This window comes from Callithrix jacchus, chromosome 3 (assembly GCF_049354715.1).
Source record: "Callithrix jacchus isolate 240 chromosome 3, calJac240_pri, whole genome shotgun sequence".
Taxonomy (NCBI): domain Eukaryota; kingdom Metazoa; phylum Chordata; class Mammalia; order Primates; family Cebidae; genus Callithrix; species Callithrix jacchus.
In genome coordinates this window covers 45528107-45552637 of record NC_133504.1, presented here as the reverse complement: position 1 = coordinate 45552637, position 24531 = coordinate 45528107, and the positions used below count along the sequence as shown (strand labels likewise).

General features: G+C 38.4%; 1 protein-coding gene across 32 annotated transcripts in view; it reads right to left on the bottom strand.

Annotated features, from left to right (window-relative positions):
* The window catches only part of SH3D19 (SH3 domain containing 19), a 206407-nt gene that overhangs the window by 87718 nt on the left and 94158 nt on the right, over positions 1-24531 (bottom strand). For 10 of the 32 annotated variants that reach the window (XM_078366404.1, XM_078366429.1, XM_078366417.1 and 7 more), the window contains 2 exons: positions 19715-19824; positions 18014-18053 (listed from right to left, as the gene is read on the bottom strand). Coding sequence is in view for 1 of the 32 variants with exons in the window: in XM_017970198.5 (XP_017825687.1) it covers positions 18014-18053 (40 nt within the window). In the remaining 31 variants the exon portion in view is untranslated. Of the gene's footprint in view, positions 1-13446; positions 13600-18013; positions 18054-18134; positions 18396-19714; positions 19850-24531 lie in introns of those variants that run through there. The other 22 variants (XM_078366409.1, XM_078366420.1, XM_035294456.3 and 19 more) reach the window with 6 other exon arrangements.

The window sequence follows — 24531 nt, the reverse complement described above, 5'->3', positions numbered from 1 at the left end:
AGTACTAGTAAAAGGAAGAAAAATTCAGGAGGCAGGAAGACTGCTAACCCTTAATAGGGTAGTAAATCAGGGTGAAGTGCAAATTTCTGTAGATTTATTTTTTACATTTAGTATAAACTACCTCAGTGCCTAGCAAAATGCTTTTCACACACAATAAATATATTTTGGATACTGCCGGGCACAGTGGCTCACACCTGTAATCCCAGCACTTTGGGAAGCTGAGGTGGATGAATCACAAGGTCAGGAATTCGAGACCTGCCTGACCAACATGATGAAACCCCGTCTCTACTAGAAAAATACAAAAATTAGCCAGGCATGGTGGCACATGCCTGTAATCCCAGCTACTCGGGAGGCTGAGGGCAGGAGAATTGCTTGAACCAGGAGGTGGAGGTTGCAGTGAGCTGAGATCACACTACTGCACTCCAGCCTGGGTGACAGAACAAGACTCTGTCAAAATATATATATTGAGCGGCCAGGCGCGGTGGCTCAAGCCTGTAATCCCAGCACTTTGGGAGACCGAGGAGGGTGGATCACAAGGTCAAGAGATCGAGACCATCTTCGCCAACACGGTGAAACCCCTCCTCTACCAAAAATACAAAAATTAGCTGGGCATGGTGGTGTGCACCTGTAGTCCCAGCTACTAGGGAGGCTGAGGCAGGAGAATTGCTTGAACCTGGGAGGCGGAGAATGCAGCGAGCCAAGATTGTGCCACTGCACTACAGCCTGGCACCTGGAGACAGAGTGAGAACTGTCTCAAAAAAAAAATGTGTGTGTGTGTATATATATACATATATATATACATATATATGTATATATATAGAGAGAGAATATAAGTGAATCTCACTTTCAAAACATATAATTGTACAGAAACTCCAATTACATCTATTTGATGTCAAATTTGCATTCATCAATGTTTCATGGAGATGTTATTTTTAAAATAATGATCTTTCCAACATCAGTCCTACATAAACATAAGCTGCAGTTCTGCCTCAGGCTTACACTGAACAAATCTATGGGAAACACAAAGGTGGTATTTTCAACAATCATTATTTTAAACAATATAGCAGTACCTTATTTAAATACTGAGATCAAGCCTATTATTTTTTTCTTTTTTGAGACAGTCTTACTTTGTTGCCCAAGCTGGAGTGCTGGAGTGCAGTGGTATGCTCTCGGCTCACTGCAACCTCTGCCTCCTGGGTTCAAGCGATTCTCCTGCCTCAGCCTCCTGAGTAGCTGTGATTACAGGCACGCACCACCACACCTGGCTAATTTTTATAATTTTAATAGAGACAAGGTTTCACCATATTGGCCAGGCTGGTCTCGAACTCCTGACCTCAGGTGATTTGCCCACATCAGCCTCCCAAAGTGCTGGGATTAAAAGCATGAGCCACTGAGGGTACTGGCCAAGTCTATTCATGCAAATAGAAGGGCAAAGAGAAAAGGGGACAGGTGAGCACAGAAAGGTACCCTGGGCATTTCTACAAACAGTTAAGTACAGCTGAACTTTATGCAGTGCTGGGAAACACGATGGCTTCTTGTGCAAGCCTCATTCTTCCTCACTTTCTCTCTGAAACCACATAATCTCTGCTTCAATCTTCACATCTTCTGCTACACTTGAACTCTTCTTGATTTTTCACTGGCATTCCTGTCTTTGTACATAAAACATCTGTTTGTTTTGGGCTATAAACGAATTCTTGGAGACACAGAGAATGTAAGGCTCAGGACCAATTATCCACCTGATGGTCATCGGACAGAGTGTGAACTATGTGAGGAGTCTGTGGGTCTGAAGCCCAATTTCAGCTCTGCCTTTACTCACTTTATGAGTATAATCACATGTCAGTTTCCTTATCTGTAACATGACACTTATGGATTGGATGATCTCTATTCTACCCCACTAGGTCTAAAGTTTTTAAAATATAAAACTTAAAACACTTCAAGATTCCAATTTAAATTCATTTAGTAAGAACCAATTACTTAATCCAACCGCAGTAAATGGAGGTGGACTTGATATTTAATCCATTCCAATAATAATAAATAACAGCTAACCTAATTGATCTATGCTAATAGCTTTACATCTTTTAACTCATTTAATCCACACATCCACCTTTACAAGAAGGCACTGTTATTATCCCAGTTTTAGAGATGAGAAAAGAGATTACATAATTTAAACATCAAAGGACTTGCAGCTGATAAATGATGAAGTCAAGATTGGAACCTGGACAGTCTGGCTCCAGGCAGGGCCAGAGTTCTTTGCTACTGTGCTTCACTATCTCACAAAAAGCTCACCTACAGCTGAATGTTGAGAGGAAAACACACACATGCACGCACGCACGCACATACACACACACACACCCCCCAGAATTGTGATTTAATTACCAAAGAACCTTAAGAATTGTCTTCTTTCATTGAACATCTCATGGCTAAAAGATTTAAATCAGAGGTGATGGTGAAGGAAGGGGGACAGAATCTTAAATAGTATTAGAAAATGATTTAAGGTTTTCATCACTTCTGGGATTTATTCATAAAGTAAAACATGACAGGAGTATATACAAATAAATGATCGGATATTTATAGGTCTGGCTGTATTTTGTGTTGTTTTAGAAAATCCTATATTAAATAAGGGTTTTTTTGTTTTTATTTTTGCCTTTTGTTGACGAAAAAAGACAAAACAATAAAGGCTTCTATTACTCACTGGCATAGATCTGATGTCAGTGTTCATAAGACAAGCAATACATTTCCTTCTTCACACTACGTATTATATGGCACAGCTTTTGTTTCTCCATAAATACTGCGAAGTACTACCCTACTCCATTTTTTAAATATATTCATGGCATCCTAATCTAAGTGGAAATAAATTCTAGAATCAAGGCTATAGTTTTGATAGTCCTAAAACCAACATGAGTATGTTAGGTATGTGACTTTCATTTCTAAATTACAGTATTGTTATTATTTCTTCTAATAGCATTTGCATTGTCTTATGAAGTTTAAACAACTGAAATCCCTTTAAACTGGAATTAAATCAAAGGGGTTTTTATTATGAGCACACAAATGTATCATGGGAATGTGTACGAAGAGGAAGTGCAGCTAAATTTCGGGCAGTGCTGAGAAACAAGGCAGCTTCTGGTGCACATTCCCATTCTTCCTCACTTTCTCTCTGAGACATCATCTCTGCTTCAGTTTTCGCAGTCTTCTTCACTTGAACTCCCTGCTTGTTCACTGGCATACCTGGCCAGTGTTCATTAGCATGCATATCCTACCAAGCCCAAATCTAAATAATTTTAAAGCTCCAGAAACCAGAGCTCTCAGCAGTGTGTCTTTTAGTTCAACTTTTCAAGAGAAAAAACATGATCAGCACACTTTATAGGATAGAGTTCTATCAGCTACGGCCAAATGGGGTAGGGCCATGTGGAAACCTGGCCATAGGTACCTTTCCTTCAGCTGAGAGTGGAGGCTTGGGAGGCAGTTCTCCGGCATGCAGGTGGTTGCACTTCAGCCACCACCACTGCTTGAGATAAGATTTAGCAGTAGTGCATCACTACCTCATCATTCAAAGCTATGGGAAAAAACTAAACACAGAAATGTAGGCTTACAGAATCTGCAAGAAGAATATTACAGGTGTTGTTTCCAGAGTGATTGGTAAAAGCTCTGAAACCCAAGGCCATCAGGAAGTACCCTAACAGTTTATCATGCTTTTTCCATTAGATATTTTACTTCTGAGTGGCCTATCTTTTCCTACTTAGAGTGAGAGGGCAAAGAAGACATCCTACATTCAGAATGGGAGGATGTTAGGTTATGCTCAGAGAAATGCAATGAACTTCCCAAAAGGAAGGTGATCACTGTGTGGAAAAATCAACACTAATGAAAAGAGAGGACCACATCTCTATCTTTTCTTCAGGTAGCCAAAGTAATATTCTCCCACTATGTCAGAGGCCTGTGGGATTACTCAACAGTTCATATCAACCGCAGACTTTACCAGTTCATACAAAGCAGGCATGTGTAACAGTGTGCTTATCCAAGCCCGGAGGGACAGCACAAGTGTGTAAGAGCAAATACCGCCTGGATCAAGGTGTTTATGCAGATGCTGGCTTATGTTCCTTCACAGAATCCCATCATGACCACACACCCTGGCTTGAGTTGAGAGAATCCTTTAGGACATAAATAATGCAACTGTAATTTCTTATGACAAAACTAACAAATATCAAATTGATATGTCAGAAAGAACTTCTTGGTTACAGAGATTTGAAGAGTCCTGACCTTGAAAAGCAGAGTAACACTGAAAATCATTTCCAAGTGGGTTTAGTCTGCTTAACTGAGGTCAAAGCAACTGTGATAATCAACTTTATGTGTCAACTTGGCTAAGCTACAGTCTCCAGTTATTTAATCAAACACTAATTTACATGTCGCTATAAAGACATTATGTCAGTGTGATTAAAGTCCACCAGTTGATTTAAAGTATGGAGATTATCCTACAAAATCTGTGTGGGCCTGATTTAATCAGTTGAAAAGCCTTAAGAGCAGAGCTGAAGCTTCCCTAATGAAAAGAAATTCCACTTAAGGATAGCAGATTCACTGTGTGAATGAGAGTTCCAGCCTGCCCTTCTTCCTGGTGGTCTGCCTTACGAAATTCTGACTTGCCTAAGTCAGCCCCAACAATTACATAAATATTTCCCTGCAATAAATCTCTCTTTTTTTTTTCAGATGGAGTTTTGCTCTTGTTGCCCAGGCTGGAGTGCAGTGGTGCAATCTCAGTTCACTGCAACCTCCTCCTCCCAGGTTCAAGCAATTCTCCTGCCTCAGCCTCCCAAGTAGCTGGAATTACAGGCATGCGCCACCACCCCGGCTAACTTTGTATTTTTAGTAGAGACAGAGTTTCTTCATGTTGGTCTCGAACTCCCGACCTCAGGTGATCCGCCCACCTTGGCCTCCCAAAGTGCTGGGATTACAGGTGTGCACCACTGTGCCCCACCCAATAAATCTTTTAATGTACATCTCCTACTGGTTCTGTTTCTCTGGTTGAACCCTGGCAGATACAACAACTAAATAATTATAATAACCCCAAGAGACAGGTACTGTAATAAGCTCCACTTATAGAAGAGGAAACTGAGGTAAAGAAAGATTAAGAAACTTGCCCAAGGGAACCCAGCTTCGAAGTGGTGAGGCTGGAATTCTAACCCAGTCAGCCTGATGCCCGGACCTAAGTACTTCACACACTATTCCACAGCTTCTCCGAGTGGTTCTACAATACAGGCAGAACTTAAACAGCTGAAAAAGTATTTATTTTTCTTTCTTTTTTTTTTTGACAAGAGTCTCACTCTGTCACCTAAGCTGGAGTGCAGTGGTGTGATCTCAGCTCACTGTAACTTCCCTCTCCCGAGTTCAAGTGATCCTCCTGCCTCAGCCTCCTGAGTAGCTGGGATTATGGGTGCACACCACCACACCCAGCTTATCTTTTGTAGACATGGGGTTTTACCATGTTGGCTAGGCTGAACTCCTGACCACAAGTGATCTGCCCACCTTGGCCTCCCAAAGTGCTGGGATTACTGGCGTGAGCCGCTGCACCCGGCTTGAAAAGGTATTTCTTAAAAATCATTTTGGATTGCCCTAAAAAGCCTCCAAACTTGGGCATGACCTGAGAGTATTTTTAAAAATTCATTTTGGATCACCCTAAAAGTTCCCCAAATTCGAGCACAGACAGTCCAGATTTCAAATACAGGCTTAAGAGTTATGCACTGATGTCTGCCTTGAATCTGGGTGATCTGACTCCTGAATGCCTTCAGAAAGGCCTCTGAAAAGCTCCGAGCATACAGATTTCCAGAGGCTGTGGATTAGTACAAGACCTCTTTTGGAAACTACTCTTTTGGGAACTGAAATAAAAATAACAGAAATGGGTTAACAAGTCTGAGCATTTTAACATAAAAATATGAGTTAAACTGGAAGAAACAACATTCTTAGTGGACACTTTCTAGGACAGAGTCCTATCAGCCATGGCTAAATGGCGTAGGACCATTTTCTTTTGGTTCATCCATAAACAACACAGGGTAAGGGAAGAACTTCAAAGAATGTTACAGGCATAGCAATGCAACTCTTCATTAAGACAATTTCATAGTATATATGAAAAGTCTTAAAATGTTCATATATTTTTTATTCCATTATTTCTACTGCCAGGAATTTATCACAAGGAGATAATCAGTGATGGTCCATAAAAATATAGGTGTAAGAATCTGATTACAGGATTATTTGTAATAGTAAAATCTAGAAATAACCTAAATGTCTGATAATAGAAAAATAAAGTTTGGTTTACATACCTGATGGAATACCATGAAAATCATGTTATGGGAAAATGTTCATAAACTATTGTTTTATGAAAAGAAACATATATACCATCCCAGGATGTTTTAAACTATACCGAGCATGCACAAAAGAAAGACTGAACCACCAATATACTGATAGCAATGATCATTTCTATTAGTGATTTTAATTTTTCCCTTTTCTTTTTTAATAGGCATGTATTATTTTGTAGTAACAAAATTTAACTGTTTGTTATTGTTTTTGTTTTTTCTTTCTGAAATTGGGTCTTGGTCTGTCACCCAGGCTGGAGTACAGATCACAGCTTATAGCAGCCTTGAGTCCTCCCAGGCTTAACCAACCCTCTTACCTCAGTGGTTGGAGTTTCTCTTCAGAATCTGTAACCAAGAGAAACTACTGGGCAATAGATAGTGATAAACTTTAAGTCCTGCCTGTCATTTCTTAATAACATCCCTGAACTGCCTGTACAAGGCAGTATGCCAGGGAAAACATTATCTTGAGGAAACAGGTTTATAGTTGAGGGAATGTTTGTATTTTAGACACAATGTTACTCTGAAGCCTTCAAACAATCGGTACTTTCCTTCCATTCTTTAATTTTTTTTTTTTTAAATTAGCAAAGGATACTGATTCTCAGTCCTCCTGTCCAAAAGGAAGGAAGGTCACAAACAAGTCCTTTAGGATTCCTGCCTTACTTTCGCTGCATTTAGAAGTGTTGCAAAAGAGGCCGGGCGCGGTGGCTCAAGCCTGTAATCCCAGCACTTTGGGAGGCCGAGGTGGGTGGATCACGAGGTCAGGAGATCGAGACCATTTTGGTCAACATGGTGAAACCCCGTCTCTACTCAAAAAAATACAAAAAAATTAGCTGGGCATGGTGGCGCGCTCCTGTAATCCCAGCTACACGGGAGGCTGAGGCAGGAGAATTGCCTGACCCCAGGAGGCGGAGGTTGCGGTGAGCCGAGATCGCGCCATTGCACTCCAGCCTGGGTAACAAGAGCGAAACTTCGTCTCAAAAAAAAAAAAAGAAGTGTTGCAAAAGAGCCAGCTTGTTCAGTCTGCGTCTCTGGAAAGATGGCCTATAACTAAAATGAGATCAGAAGTGGCAAAAACTTACCACAAGGGCAGAAATGCATTCATTTCTGATTTATTATGCAGAGGAGCTGCTAATCAACAAAGATGTTCCCAACCCTGAAATTGAATTCTTGGGACCAGGCCTGATTTCTGGTTTCAGGAAAGGGTTTCACCTTTTTTTTTTTTTTTTTTTTTGGCAGAGTTTCACTCTGTCATTTAGGCTGGAGTGCAGTGGCACAATCTCAGCTCACTGCAACCTCTGCTTCCCGGGTTCAAGTTCCTCTATAAACTATAGCCTCCTGAGTAGCTGGGATTACAGGCACGCACCACCACGCCCGGCTAATTTTTGTATTTTTAGTAAAGGCAGGGTTTCACCATGTTGGTCAGACTGGTCTCGAACTCCTGACCTTGTGATCTGCCTGCCTCAGCCTCCCAAAGTGCTGGCATTACAGGTGTGAGCCACTGCGCCTGGCCAGGGTTTTACCTTTAAGGACAAGACTGAATTTCAATCAATGGCAGTTTACTGTTAATGAGATGGGAGGTGACTGAGCTAATGAATGACTGTTCAGCAATTCTATCCAAAGATTTTTCCAGAAATTAGCTAGTATGCTTTTGTGATGTACAGTCCTAATCAATACATTTGAAGAATGTAATGTATGCTGTGTTCAATAAGGGAAAATATTTTAATAAAAATTTAAAGTCTACTTGCACAAGGGTATTTATTATTTGGAGTAAAACCATAACCTAAGGACAGATTGAGAGCCTGTATACAATCTGTATACAAAGATGTATACAAATTTCAGTTGACTATAGGCTGTTTAATAGTTTTGTAGAACTGCATAAACAACTATTTCTAAATTATACTGCAGAAAGGTAAATAACTAATATAAAATATGACTCTAAGGGAAAAAGAGGAAAGAATTAGAATGAAAAAATTTAAAGGCCAGGAGTTCCATGCACCCTGGACTGCTGAGAAATGGGTGGCCAACATGCCCATCCTGAGTAAAAGTAATAAACACAGGACCAGCTGCTGTTCTAAAGTTAACTGCCTGCTGATAGTTTAATTTGAAACAACTTCAGAAAAGCCCCACACAAAGTACTATGGCAGTTTTAGGCCAGCCAATAAAACTTTTCAATTACCCAACTGATACACCATATAAATGCTTCATTTCCATTCTCATCACACTAGGGGGAAATCTAAAGTCACATTTCTGAAAACTACAACAAAACAATACTGTGTGTGTGTGAGAGTGTGTGTGTGTGTGTGTGTGTGTTCTCTGTAGGACCTAAAAAAATGTTAATAGTCCTTTCACATCTTCCTTTGTAAAAGAATTGCCCGCCCACAAAACCTGTATGCATTTAAATGTTTCACCTTGTTTATGGCATTACAGATGCTGCAGCAAAAGTAATCTTCTCTTATAGCTTAGAAAACATAATGCCAGAAAGTAATTACACACAGCTATAGTTTATAGAGGTACAGGCATCAAAACATATGGTCAGGGAAATGCTACAGAATTACAGAATTAAACTAAGCCCAGCAGAGTATGGTATTTTAATAGACATATTTAGAAAAGAGAACAGCTAAAACAAGTTAAATCTTTTGCTTTTAGCTAATCTATTTAAACCACAATGTGACGATGGTAAAGTGTCAAAATAAAATCCTCAACATCTTCATAAGATCAACAACAGGATACCAATGCAGAGAACTAAGACCCTTTAAAATTTTTAATGATACAGTGATTATTATGAGTTTTAACATCAGCAACTATTAACTCTGATTGTACTAAATCATGTGCTACAAATACTCTGCATGTTGAGTTTCAGTCTCTCCCTGTGCTGGGTGACATTTCAGGCCACATTTTGGGGAGGGAAGTTGTAATGGGCCCTAGAGAACTTCGAACAGTACCAAACCACCATGAAGCTATCTGACATTTGAGAAGAAAACAGACACACACAGCATATAAAATTTAAAAACTTAAAGTAAGTCAGGCACAGTGGTTCATGCCTGTAGTCCCCGGACTTTGGGAGGCCAAGGTGGGCGGATCACCTGAGGTTGGGAGTTCAAGACCAGCCTGACCAACATGGAGAAACTCTGTCTCTACTAAAAATACAAAATTAGCTGGGTGTGGTGGCACATGTCTGTAATCCCAGCTACTCAGGAGGCAGACACAGGAGAACTGCTTGAACCCAGGAGGACCTGGGAGGCAGAGGTTGTGGTGAGCTGAGATCATGCCACTGCCCTCCAGCCTGGGTAACAACAGCAAAACTTCATCTCAAAAAAAAAAAAAAAGAAACAAACAAACAACACACTTAATTGTGAATGAAAACCAAAACCAAAAAATCTATCTTAGAAGAACAATAAAGGTTTTCCTACATGTCTATACACTAAGATATGAACATAAAGATATTTATTGCAACATCATTTCTAACTGCAATGAATTGGAAACAACCTAAATGCTATCAATAAAGGACTGGTTAAATGAATTATAATAAGGTTACACTGGAAAATTTTATGTAGTACTTAAAAAAATAATGAAGTGGAAACTGACATGGTAATACTTTCTAAATAAGTGAAAAAGGCAAATTGACAAAAATACACATATGTATACAAACAGATATACAAACACATACATATAAGCACACATACCACACACACACATGCATAATCCCCATTTATTCTAAGTATTATTTAAATATATGCTATATATATGCACAGAAAGCAGATTAGGATAGACACTGAACCACCACTCTTAATTCACCTGCAGGATAAAGGTAGATACTACATGTTTCTGTACTATTAAAAAATGTTTTCATGTGTTATTTGTAGAATTCTTAAGTGCCAAAAAAGAGACAAAAATTTGTAGAGCAATACAAGATACTTCTAGTAAAAGGAGACATGAGAGTAAGACTACGAGTAGAGGCAAAATCTGAACAGTGTTTAATCATATTTTTCCTGAACATTCTTGAATATGTCTTCCTTTTGTCTCTTTAAAAAGAATTCACTCAATTTTATGCTCATGTCCTATAAAAACATCATTATGAGAGGCATAGGATTCAATGTCTCTTGATAGCCTTTTAAAAAAATATATGAAATTATGCAGAGTTTTTTGTTTGTTTGTTTGTTTAAGGAGGCAGGGTCTCACTCTGTCATGAAGGCTGGGATGCAGTGCTGTGATCATAGTTCACCACAGCTGCAAACTCTTGGGCTCAAGCAATCCTCCCACCTTAGCCTTCCAAGCAGCTAGGACTACAGGCATTAGCCACCATGCCCAGCTAATTTCCAGGGATTTAAAAGAGTATAGATAATATTGCAAATCCTATCACTTAGCTTAAGAAATAAAGCAGTAAAGATACACTTGAAGCTCCCTGTGGATCCTTTCTTGGCCCACTCATTTGATAATTAATATCCTAATTTCACTGTTTATGACTTCCATACATCTTTCTATACTTTTAGTACCTATATGTAGTCAGTTATAAAAAATATACAACAATGTACTGTTTGTGTTTTGCCTGTGGTCCCTGTTGGTATCAACTCTCCTGCTGTAATGTGAAAGCAGCTGGAGACCATATGCAAATGAACATGGCTGAGTTCCTGTAAAATTTTACTTACAAAATGGTGGCAGGCCAGATTTGACCCATTTGCTGACCTCTGCTTTATATAAATTGATTTATACTATATCTATCCTTCTGCAACTTGCTTTTTGTCATCCAAAATTATGTTTCTAAGATTTATCCATGTTGTCACATGCTACATATCCTTAATTCAAACAGGGCTACTCTGAACTGACAAAGATTCTGAACCTTCTCCTAGTCCCATTGGTGTATTCCTTGTAAAATCCAGTTTTGGCAAAGAACCATGGTAGGTCAGTTTAGCATGAAACCCCATCTTCAACATCAGATTACTCTCAACATCTGATCAGGTTCAATTCCCGGCCCCCCTCCCTGCGCCGCTGTGATGTCTAATCACCCTGGTCTGTCTTCAGCAAGAACCCTCTAAGGTCATTTTAGCCAGAATCAGCTTTACCGCCAATGTTTCCTCTCAGTAATTTTCTATCCACTGACCTCCACACCCTGCTCCTTTACTATAAATTCCCACTTGCCCATGAGTTGAGCCCAACCTATCTCTCTCACTGCAAAATCCCATTGCAGTTGTCCCTATACCTATTGTGATGGTCCTTACAGTTGTACCAAATTACATACTCTCATATGGGTACTTGGCATTTTCAGTCTTTGAGATTTCTGTGCCAATTCCATGGACGTGAAATGGTATCTCATTATCATGTGAGTGCACATCTTAAAATCCTAGCAAGGTGAAGAATCTTTTCACATGTTAACGGGCTACTCGGTTTCATCTTTTATGTGTTCCCTACCCATATTTTACTGGCAGTCTTTTTCTTCCTTATGTGTGGTTTTTATTTATCCTGGATACTAACCTTCGTCATGTATGTGCACCGCACAGTCATGACTTCCCATTTCACATGCTTTTTATGTATTCATGTACATACATTTTTTTTATTTTCACAAATTTACCAGTCTTTTTATTCCTGGTTTGTATTTGTTGAACCTTGTTTAAGAACAAACTACCTACCCCAAATTCATAAAGACATTCTCATACATTTCTTTAAAATGTTTCCATTTTACCTCTTTACTTTCCTATCTTTCGATTTTTATCTCATGTCATAAATCAAATTCTGTGTAGATTAAAAATATGGATAATCAGTTGTTCCAGCACCATCCGTTGACATATTCACTTTCCCTCCCTGATCGGTAATGTTGTTTCTATCATTATCACATGACACGGAACTCTATGGATTCATCTGTCTGTGGGATCTTTAGCCTGTTTCAGCAATCTATTTCTATGTTTGCTGACAAAATACTGTCTTAATTACTTACAAGAGTCCACCTCTCCTCTTCGATCTTCAAAACTGCCTTGGCTAGACTTGCTCTTCCTTATAAATTTTATAATCACATTGCTGAATTTCCATTTTCTTACTTCTATGATTTTCAGTGAAATTTCATTTAATTTTATGAATGGATACCAAAGGGGATTATGACAGGTGGTTGTAAGAAGGCTTTAGGGAGGCCAAGATTCAAATGACAATTTTTGAGAAATAGATTTAAGGTTCTTTGTTTTGCTGGCTATTTTTGCAGCTGTAAAATGTTTCCTTGTAGTAGGTAAAACATTTGAGATAAATTAGCTGGTAATTCAGACCCCTAAGTCATTAAGATCTATTATTTAGAGCTGGTGGGGTGGTAGAAAGAGCTCTTAATTTTCTATTTGTGGCACTGACTGCCATAGGGATTAACATTCTTTATTATCTTTAGCTCCTACTTCCCTCTAATTAGTTTCCCAAACTGCCATTCCATGGTATTTTTTTCTAGATGTTATTAATAGCTATGTCTGGGAAAAGAAGTTGTAAATTCAAATAAATTTTTAAACAGGTGTGTAGTATAGCTCTCACTTAAGAGTTTTATAATGTACTTGAATGTATCAAAGACTCCGAGGAGTATCACAGTAAAGAAATATGTCTAATTTTGTTTAACTCGCCATTTGACAAACTTTTTTGTATATTAAAACTTATTTCTTGGCATACTGATTAATACCCTACAGAATAGAGTTCTGTGGGACATCAATTTGGGAAATGGTGTGTTTAGACTGATAAGGTTGAAACAAGAACAACTTAGATATTTCTCACATGTATATAGATCAATCTGCAGCAAGCAAATTAACATCAAAACAAAGTAATCAAAAACACCCAGGATGCCCCTTAAAAATTGCTTAAACAGTGTTTTATTTTGTTTTTTCTTTGTTTGTTTGGGATCTTAGTGTTAGCCTACATGTGATAAAACTTTTCCTTTAACTTGACAAGAATTATGTTTTCCTTCTTATTTTAGTACTGAAGTGAAAGAACAGGCAGATGTCCCAGATTTATTTACCTCTTACTATGAAAGCTATAGGAGTGCGTGGCCTCTAAAAACACAAACAAGAGAAATGCATTTCTGTTATCGCTGCTGGGCTTTGAGCCCATCATTCTTGCTGCTGAGTGGCCTGAGGAGACCCAGAAAACATACCGAAATTAAATGACTTTTTGTTTATATTTTCTTCTTTCTGCTCTGTTGATGAAGCAGGTATTAATCTGCTTGATGCACTGCTGGCCTGGCGGGGTAGCCCTGCTCAGCTGAGGATGGCAGGAGAACAGGTCATCGCCAATGTCAGCATGCACCCTGGACAAAAAACAATGGCCTTTGAAAAAACATTTCTCTTTCTTACAGAGCATCACTCCTTGCTATTATAACACACATATCCAATAATAGTTGTGGGTGAGCTTTTGAGAGTCAGGTTCTTACTGATTTGCAAGGGAAAAATACTGACATTTCCCTTTCTCTTCTCAAAATACCTTTGGCATTCATTTATTCAACAAACAGTTATTTATTGTTTATTGTGGGCGAGGCACTCTACTAAGTGCCAGGGTTACTAAGACCAGTAGCACAGTCCTAGAAAACTTGACAGTATAAATAACAGATTAAGGAATACTCAGAATACTTTTCAAATACCCTCAAAAGTACCACAGCACTGCCTAAAATATAACTGTAAAGACTGGGAACTTCACTTCAGGGTCAATAGATTCTCAGAGATTGGGAGTCTAAGTCCACAAGAATGGATTTTCCATCAACCTGGAGACTTTTTCTTATTTTCTATTGTATCCTGAGCCAGAATAGAGACTCAAAAGAGATATTTATTGGCTATTAGTGAGCAAGGAACTGGAGCCATCTAGAATAATGACTTAGCCATGCATGAATCTTCTCTATTTTTATTTCCGGTGCTAGCTTGTTTAGCTTTTCCTTGACAGTATTCCCTCACTGAGTAGCCCATTCCATTTTTGACCAGTTCTGTCAGGAAATTCTTCCTCATTTTGTGCAGAAACGTATCCCTCTCTAAGTTCCACGCACAGAGGTGCATTCTGTCCTCTGGGACTCCCAGGAACACACATGCAACAATTCTCTCTATTGTTTCTTTCTATTTTGAAATTTTCATGTCTATAAAAAAGCTGAAGAAACAGTATAAGTAACACCTATATGCCTTTCATCTATTTACCAGTTATTGATAGTTTCCAATATCTGCTTCTTTATTGCTCATCCTGAGTTTTTCCACCGAATTGAGATTTAGTTGCAAACATAAAACTTTATCACCCTTAATACTTGGGCATGTATCTCCTAAGAATCACATTCTCCTGCATAATAACATTTCTAATTCTGCACCTAAAAGAGTAATATTTAATAAAACACATTTAAAATTAAATCCATGTTTAAATTCTCCCCTCCCCAACCTTTTTTAAAGTTGGGATTTTTCAGTCCCAGATTTTTTTTTTTTAATTCACATATTCAATTTGGTTGTCAATATCTCTTTGGTGTCTCTCTCGTGTGCGTGCAGTGGCGCGATCTTGGCTTACTGCAACCTCCTCCTCCCAGTTTCAAGCAATTCTCCTGCCTTAGCCTCAGAAGGAGCTGGGATTACAGGCATGCATCACCATGCCCAGTTAATTTTTAGTAGAGATAGGGTTGGCCATCATCTTGGCCAGGCTGGTCTCAAACTCCTGACCTGAAATGATTCACCTGCCTTGGCCTCCCAAGTGCTGGGATTACAGGCGTGAGCCACTGTGCCCAGCCTCTTTGGTCTCATGTAATCTGGAATATTCTCCCAGCCTCTTTTTTTTTTTGCCAGGACTACTACATAAGTGTACTGCTTATCTCATGAGTGATAATATACATCTTGATCACTTGATTTAGATGGCAACCACTAGGTCTCTCCATTGAAAAGGTAAATTTTTCCTCTTTGCAATTAAAAACTGATCTAGGGGGTGATATTTTAACAACTTTTCCCAACAACTTTTTTTTTTTTTTAGCAGCAGCTGGTACCTTTTCATGTCTCCCAACAACTTTTTTTTTTTGAGATGGTGTCTCACTCTGTCACCCAGGCTGGAGTGCAGTGGCGTAATCTTGGCTCACTGCAACCTCTGCCTCCCAGGTTCAAATGAGTCTCCTGCCTCAGCTTCTCGAGTAGCTGGGACTACAGGCATGTGCTACCATGCCCGGCTAATTTTTTTTGTATTTTTAGTAGAGATGGGGCTTCATCGTGTTAGCCAAGATAGTCTTGATCTCTTGACCTCGTGATCTGCCCGCCTTGGGCTCGTAAAGTGCTGGGATTACAGGTGTGAGCCACCGTTCTCAGCCTTCCCAACAACTTTTTCCAGAAGTTTTAGCTGCCACTGACGATCTTTGCCTGCATCAACTATTACTTTGAGAATTTCAAAATGATGATTTTCTAAATTCTGTCATTTCTTCTACATGGGATCCATTATCATCATTTTTTTTGATATTCAAATTGCCCCAAAATTTGGCCACTGAAAATCCCTTGAAGCTACCAACTCTCTTTTCAATATGACCCCATTAGTTGAGCACTTCCTAGCTTTTTACCACAACGAGAAGTCCAGGATCATCTTGCATTTTCCCCTAACCCAGACCCAGAATCCACTATTCCTCCAGTGGTCAGGGTTCCTCTTAGTAGGGAACAGCATTTATCAGGAAGAATTCTTCTAGTTTTCTCCATGTACCAGCCTCTGGGTGTTCGAGCCAGTTATCATTTCCACCCCATGCACTTCCCCAAACTTCCACATCTAGGCTAAGTTCTCTCAGTTCCTCACACCAGTCTTCCTATGATTTAGCTTTGATTTTTCTCTTCTTTTTCATCTTCCCTGTCCCAACTCAGCTGCTATATTCTAGACCAGTGGTGCCCAACCTGACTATGCATCAGAATCACTGGGGGACTTGTTTAATACACAAATTTTGAGGATTCATTCCAGACTTATTAAATAGAATCTCTGGGGTGGGGCACGGGATTCTGTTTTTCATTTTTTTAATGTGATATCTGTATAACCAATCCACTGCATGCTTCAATTTTTCAAGGTCTTGTGGACCCTGAATTGAACAGAATATCAAAACTATGGTCTAGAGCTACCACTTTTAGACCGAGTATTAAACTTCTTTCATTGTAATCAAATCGGTACAGACTCTTTTTGGGGGAAGAAGATATAGTGACATAAGATTTTTGATTCATGGTGAATTTATAAAGAACTAAATCCTTCAGACTTTTTCAAAATATTTGTAAGTCACATCCTTATCTTTTTATGTTCCACTGGTGTTTCATTCTTAGGATTTGGATTTGTGGCTATTAAAATTCATATTGCTCAGTTCAGTCCTATCTTCAGAATGTAAAAGCTCTTAGGGATCCTGGTTTTATCAAGCTAAGTATTTTTTACTCTTCCAGCTTTTTGTCACCCACAGTTAAGCATGCTGTCAAAGTCCTTTCTCTTACATTGCATTACTTTTATTTTTAACAGATAAGACAGTGTATTGCTACGTTGCCCAGGCTAGTCTTGAACTCCTGGGCTCAAGTGATCCTCCTCTGCCTCAGCCTCCCAAGTAGCTGGGATTACAGGTGTGAACCACTATGCCTGGCTGCTATTCTTTTTAAGTATCTAAAACGAAACAATCTTACAAACTGTTTAATAATTATGGTGGTAGATACATAATTGTACATGCCTGTTAAAACTAATAAGATTATACACAAAAAAGAATGAATTTTAATATATGTAAGTTATACCTGGAAAAAAAATCAGTCAATATTTTAAACACCCAGCTATATTCTTCTCTCATATTAGGTCTCACTAAGATTTTGATTGATTATTTTTGCAAAATGCATTGCTATTCTAAGTAATGAAGTTTTTATAGATTGGGTACATTAACAATTTAATGTGTACATTACTTTAATAATTCCCATAACATAAAAGATAAAAAAAGGTGGTAGAATGTGGAAAAAGAAATTAATATTAGAAAAATTATAATCTTTCATAGTAGTGGGTTAAAAATATTAAATACAGCCTGTCAGTCCTGCCTACAAGAAGTCAGACAATTTTCCATCTATACATTTGACAAGGATTTTTTAATGTACTCAGTGTTGAAGAAATTCTAGGGAAATATCCTCAGTGTGGTTGGGAGCTTAACGGATACAACCTTCCTGGCCACTTGAAATACCTAACAAGAACATAAAATAATCCATTTGAATATATACATACACACATAATTTAAAAGTCTAAAAAGAAATGTACCAAAATTTAAGCAATAGCCAGCCATCTCTGGCTGATGGACGGAAGTCTGGGTTTTGTTTTGTTCTGCATTTTCCATGCTTTGTATTTTTAAAAATATCTTTTAAATTTCTACAGTGAGCCTATATTAGTTTTATGATTAGCAGAACAGCAATACACACTTGAAAAATACTGGTTAAAGGGAGGGGAGGAAAATAAGTCACAAAAATAAAGAAATGAGAGTAAAATAATTGTTATAAAGATATATCTGTCACTTATAGGAATTCTCAAAATAAAACATGTTTTCCAGGTAGTCAATAGTTTTATAAGAAATTTTTATTCAGAGAATGAACAAGATTTCCCTTATGAAGCTTCTCTGAATGCCACAAAAGATTCCAATAGACAGTAATTCTAAAGAGGACACTTACATTGCCTCCAAACAACATTTTTCAAATAAAAAGCTTTATATAGAATTATTGGATAGTGTAAATTCATACCTTGAAGAACGATGTTCTGGTTTATTTCGTTCGTTGCGATCTGTGGAGAAAGAAGATGGTTACATGTCAAAATGTTCTTTCAAAGCTCTGGAAAGAAGTTTTTAAATACCAGCTGCTATACCATAAGATTTCACAAAGGATTGTTCAAAGGTAGTTGTGTCTTCCTAAGTATAAGGCTCTTCATCACTTTTGAGAGGATTTGCCTGACAGAGGTAGAAAAGACTCAACAAAGAACAGGTATAAAAACTTTTTCTGGTTAAAGACATCTACTCAGAAAATGTATCCTTACATGTATTATTTCATTTTAAAAGATCTTTCCTGTGCTAAACACTTTGCTAAAACTAGAAGAGATTTAGCTAAGGAAAGAAAGCAAGGAAACTGCAAAGCCACAGATTACTCAGCTCAAAAAAATCATTCCATGAATCATGGTTGGCAGCAGCTTCTAAGAGGATGGGGAGGGGGGAAAATGAGCAGTCAGCTACATCTGCAAATACTAAGACCAGTACAGCTTCACCCTTAACTATCTATCACCCAGAACATTTCAGAAGTTGGATGTTTCTCCAGTAATTAGATATAATGTGCTCTCTATGTAAAATTTTTGATCATCACATCTGGGAAGAAGGGAGCTCTCATGGGTAGAAAGCAGGAATGTTGCTAAAGGTCCTACAATGCATAGGGCAGCCCCTTTTATCAAAAGAACTATCTCATCCAAAATGTCAGTAGTGCAGAGGTGGAGAAACTATAGGGTAAGAAATAAGAGCAAAGATGCTTGAACTTTTCAAAAGTGCTTCTCCAGACTGCTGTAAAAGGCTATTAATCAACCTTGAGACTATCATATACAAGAGAAACCACCACAAAACCCACAAGTTGTCTTTTTTGAATCTGAGTAACAATTTTTCCACCACTATATGCTTAAGAATTAAAAATGCAGTAAAAGGCCTCAGTGTTATGCAAAAATAAACAATATAAAGCAATATACAAACTACAACATATCCTAAGCAATGATTTTAAGAAAAAATCCTACAGAATATTACCAAAATACAGTTTTCTATAGTATCTTCTGAATTAATGCTAACAAGATAGAATTTAATGCCAAAGTAAAGATTAGACAGGAATTCTTTTAGTTTTTCCTTAATTTTATTGCTAGTGGAAGAATAAGGATTATGAAACATGCTCTAAAACTTGTAGAAAGATATGTGGAAAAAAAGGAATAGAATTTATACAGTTAAATGAAATGTATGTAACAATTCTTTCTGAATGAGTTCATAATAAAAAAGAAATGTTTTTCAAAGCCAAAGAGTTAGTACTCATGAAAACACTGTTCTCTGAAAGACTAATAAGTAGAAGGATTCACAATAAAGCATGTCTGCTTAGATATAATGCTCTCCAAATACACAATGTTAGCATGTTTCTGGTTCCAATTTCTCGACACTGTGACTTAGTATTACTGCAGCTTTTAAAACTTTTCTGTTTTAACTTGGTTTTACCCCTCCCTTAAATGAAAATATGTTTTCATTTGATGAGTATTAAGATTTTAAAGTCATAGTAATACAGGGCACATTTAAATCATCTTTCTCAATCCTTCTTCTCTAGTTTTTAGCCTGCTAGCTTCGCTACAAAAGTGAAGTAAAATGTCTCAAAATAAAGTCAGAAACTGAATACAGAGGAGCTATCCTCATATAACAAAGTAACAACTCTTACCTGTGGCTAAAGTCAAGCTAAAACTCTGTCCAGAACATCATTTGGTGTGGCTGTGATCCTAGTTTCATAGTTTATTTAGTCTGTAGTAGCGATTTTCTTCACTAATCTTCCTAGTAGTACAAGGAAGGGAGAAACAGAGTCACGATGCATGTAAACAAGACTCAGTATCCAAGAGCTTCCCTCCAGGGACTGTTCTGATTGGCAGATGTGCTATGACCAGTCTGCAGAGCTGGAATGTGGCCACTCAGGAAGCAAATGGCTCACAGCTCTCCTTCATTCTTGGTTAAAACAGGACATTCTGAAATCATTTTTATACTTTCTGCTCTAAGAAAATATGAATCCCTTCTCTATTGAACCGGCACTTCTCTATTGAACTGGTAATTAAAATTCAAGAAAATACTTGATTATCTGCTGGAGGAAATTTTAAACATTTCTCCCCAAATTCAATATTAGTGTTATCTGTGTTACATTCCTGTGTAAATATGGATATACAGTACTTATAAAATGCTACTCCTAAGAACTCATACAGTTGATAATTTGAGGGTAAGGGTAAATTATCCATTACTCACAATATTTCCCATCCCTCACCTCTTGACAATGAAAAACAAATTAAAACACATGTTCTTGATCTTTTCCCTCAAAGTATACAAATATTTGGATTTCCCATTTTGACACAGAGCCATCTTTTAGCTTAAATACATATAAATATGTGGGGTGTGTGTCATATATCTGTGTGTCTTATATACTTATACTTTTTCATATACTTACATTTTAACTAAAGTCATTTTCATGATAGTCAAGATTATTGTGCAATTGTCAAGAAATATATTAGTGGAAATGATAAGTTCTTGGCAAAATAATAAGTGGTTATTATTTTGGTCCAAAAGCCAAGACTGAACAAAACAAATCACTGAGGGTGGATTCAGAATCTGCTTTTTTGCCAACAAAACAGTTGGATAAAATCCCCTTAAGAATGAGAACAGATCTATAGTAAACATGGAAATCTAATTTTGGCTATATATAGTGCTTTAAGTGTATGGATTTTATTTCAAATCAAATACTCTTCAGCACATTCTTCCAATTCTTTTCTTCTTTTTTTTGAGAAAAGGTTTTGCTCTGTACTCCAGGCTGGAATGTGGTGGTTTGATCACAGCTCGATGCAGCCTTGAGCTCCTGAGCTCAAGTGATCTTCCCACCTCAGCCTCCGAAGTAGTTGAAGTAGCTGAAGTAGTTAGGATTACAGGCACATGCCACCATGTCCAGCTAATTAAAACTTTTGTTGTTGTTTTGAGACAGGGTCTCCCTATTTTGCCCAGGCTGGTCGCAAACTTCTGGACTCAAGGGATCCTCCTGCCTTGGCCTCCCAAAGTGTTGGGATTGCAGGGGTGAGCCACCGTGCTCAGCCTTCCAATTTATTTTTGAGTTTCTAATTTTCAAATAATTGGGGGAGGATATTTCTAAAGGTTTTCTGAACTTCTGCATATTTAGAAATCATACGAATAACTTTCTAGCCCAAAGTCTCACCATTTCTAGAAAAAAAGTTATTAAAAATAAAACGCTTTGACTCTAAAATTTACCAATGCTGCACATTTGCTGTGGATAATATACGTATTCCAGGGTCCCACCCAGCAAAGCATGATAGTTTAGGTCACTCAAAGACCAGCAGTACATTCTCAGTGTGATGGTAAGCATGGCTGGGTAACCATGTAATGGTTTTGTAGGTATATATATCTCTCTCACACACACATACCCCTACCTCTTGCATTCCTTGTCCCTCTCATCCATGACTCATGGTTAATAGAGCTAACTGAGCAATAGAAGAGTACTCTGTAAGTAGAACAAAGACAGAAAACGAGGCAGAGGCTGTATGCCGTGGCTCATGCCTGTAATCCCAGCACTTTGGGAGGCTGAGGTGGGCGGATCACCCGAGGTCAGGAGTTCAAGACCAGCCTGGCCAATGTGTCAAACCCCATCTCTACCAAAAATACAAAACATTAGCTCGGTGTGGTGGTGCACGCCTGTAATCCCAGCTACCCAGGGGGCTGAGTTGGGAGGATCACTTGAGCCCGGGAGACAAAGGTTACAGTGAGCCGAAATTGTGCCAATCCATTCCAGCCTGGGTGACAGAGTGAGACTCTGTCTCAAAAAAACAAAAAACAAAAAACAAAAACAAAGCAAGGCAGAGCTGGCACAACGACTGTTGGTTGTTGTCGGGGAGATGTGATATGAAGGATGCAAGGGGGGAACCATGGTATGTCAAGGGGACTGAAGAACACTTAGGGGAGGGCTAGGATGCTATTCATGGGTCAAGGACTCTATGTAAGAACTCCAGATTATCCGCATTTTCCTTTCATGTCAACTTGGTTCTACGTAATCTAGACACATGATTCCAATGTTTATGTATTTAGGTGTTATACCACTTATGTAGAAATGGGCCCCTGTTCTGGCAGGGACAGATTTTGGGTCTGGTTATCCAGATCCTATTGATGTGGAACCATTCAGGGTGATTCTAACTCTAATAACACTTTGAAATAGAGATGACAAAAATGCAAATGTCATCTTTGCTTTGATTAAAACTAAGAAGAATAGCCAACTTGGAACTTATTAGAATCTGTTGTAAGACATTCAGGCTTTGATGATTTAGCTTTGATCACTTAACTGGAGAGAAAAATCAAACCCCATTGGGTAGGGACTTACTTTACTAACTCAAGTTGGAAATGAAAGGCCTGAAATTATTTTTTGAAATTAGGGGGAAGGCTCAGTCTACATGAATGAATTTATACAGATATACTCACAATGGAGTAAAAAGTGATTTAAAGCAAGTCTATCTTATGTGTCATATTGGCACGCTGAAATTCTTTAGCAGGAGCATTACCAATGAAGAGATTCTGTAGCATACTTCCAAGCATTACTGTTAAGTTCCAGCTTGGGAGTATATATAGCATATATTATATTTAAAATATGGATGAACCCTACATAAACCCTTTGTGCCATTAACTAAAGTTTCCTTGGGCTGAAAAGGAAATATCTGTAGTAGCAATGTCATTACATCTTTACTTATGACAAGCAGAATAAATAAAACAACGAATGCATCTATTATAAGACATAAGATACCCAGTGTTTATAAATCTTACTCTGGTGATTCTTCAAAGGATTGCAAAACTGATTCCAAACAAGTAGAATGTGGATGGTATTTTACTTATCAGATATCAGAATTTCAAATACTTTTCTAAAAACTTTAGATGGTTCTTATATTTGGGTAGAGAAAACTGCAAATATATGTATTTGCAGTCTTTTTCAAGTGTATATATACAGATATACTTTAAATATATATACTTGAAAAGAAGGCAGTGCTCATTCTACAAAGTTACTGACACCAACTAATACCAATCCACCTCCACTTTCTGTTTGATGGCCTTGTTTCAGTGTGTCTCAAAGCTATTTTTATTTACATCTGAGATTCCCACAGTGATGGTCTATTGTTCTTTAAATGATAGGTTTTCAATAAATATATGCTGAACTAACACACTGTTGAACTTAAGTAAGAAAGTTCCTACTCTCTTGGTTAAAAAAGCCAAGAAATTAAAGAGGGTCTCTGTTAGTTACCACTGCAGAGGAGAAATAAGACATATTACAGAGAAGTTTACATGGCTGCTGCTGCCCATGCTTTTATGGGTAAGTGGGAAATTCTGGTCTATAGCACTGTCAATACCGACACCTTTCATTAATTAAAGTGCCCAAATTCATTAAAATGCAGTACTCTAAACACACAGGAAGGGAAGAATTGGAGATGGAAAGGAAGTTTTTTCTTTTCTTTCTTTTTTTTTTTTTTTTTTTGAGACGGAGTTTCGCTCTTGTTACCCAGGCTGGAGTGCAATGGGGCAATCTCGTCTCACCACAAGCTCTGCCTCCTGGGTTCAGGCAATTCTGCTGCCTCAGCCTCCTGAGTAGCTGGGATTACAGGCACGCACCACGCGCGCCCAGCTAATTTTTTGTATTTTTAGTAGAGACGGGGTTTCACCATGTTGACCAGGATGGTCTCGATCTCTTGACCTCGTGATCCACCCGCCTTGGCCTCCCAAAGTGCTGGGATTACAGGCTTGAGCCACCGCACCCAGCCCGGAATTTTTTTCAATAAAGAATTTATGCTTCAGCTGGTGTGCAGCATTTGGCAAATTTTAGAGTTAAGGCATTTTATTTTTAATAATTTTTTTCCACTTTTGGAGGCTGTGGCGGGTGGATCACTTGAGGTCAGGAGTTCGAGACCAGGGTGGCCAACATGGCAAAACCCTATCTCTACTAAAAATATAAAAATTAGCTGGACATGGTGGTGGTGTACACCTGTAATCCCAGCTACTCGGGAGGCTGAGGCAGGAGAACTGCTTGAACTCAGGAGGCAGAGGTTGCAGTGAGCCAAGATTGTGCCACTGCACTGCAGCCTGGGGGATGAAGCAAGACTCTGTCTCAAAACAAACAAACAAAAAAGAATTTATGTTTCAACAAAGTAGCAGACTGTCTCTGGAATGTTTTCTCCTTACCATACCCTCTGTTTTTATCCTCATTTTAGGTTCTTATCAGCAATTTTCTGGACTCTTATGTTCTGACTGGATTTTCTGGCCCCAGTTTCTTCCCCTCTAACCCAATCATATTGCTAGCCAAATAAATCTAGGCCTCAGAAAAACTATAAATCACTTAGATCTTGAGAGGATTAAATGAGATAATGCCAGGGACATTCTAGCACCCTGCCTGTTCGCTTAAGCACACCATAAATGTCAGCTTCCATCATGTTGTTAAAAGGCCAGCTATTAACTAGTTGT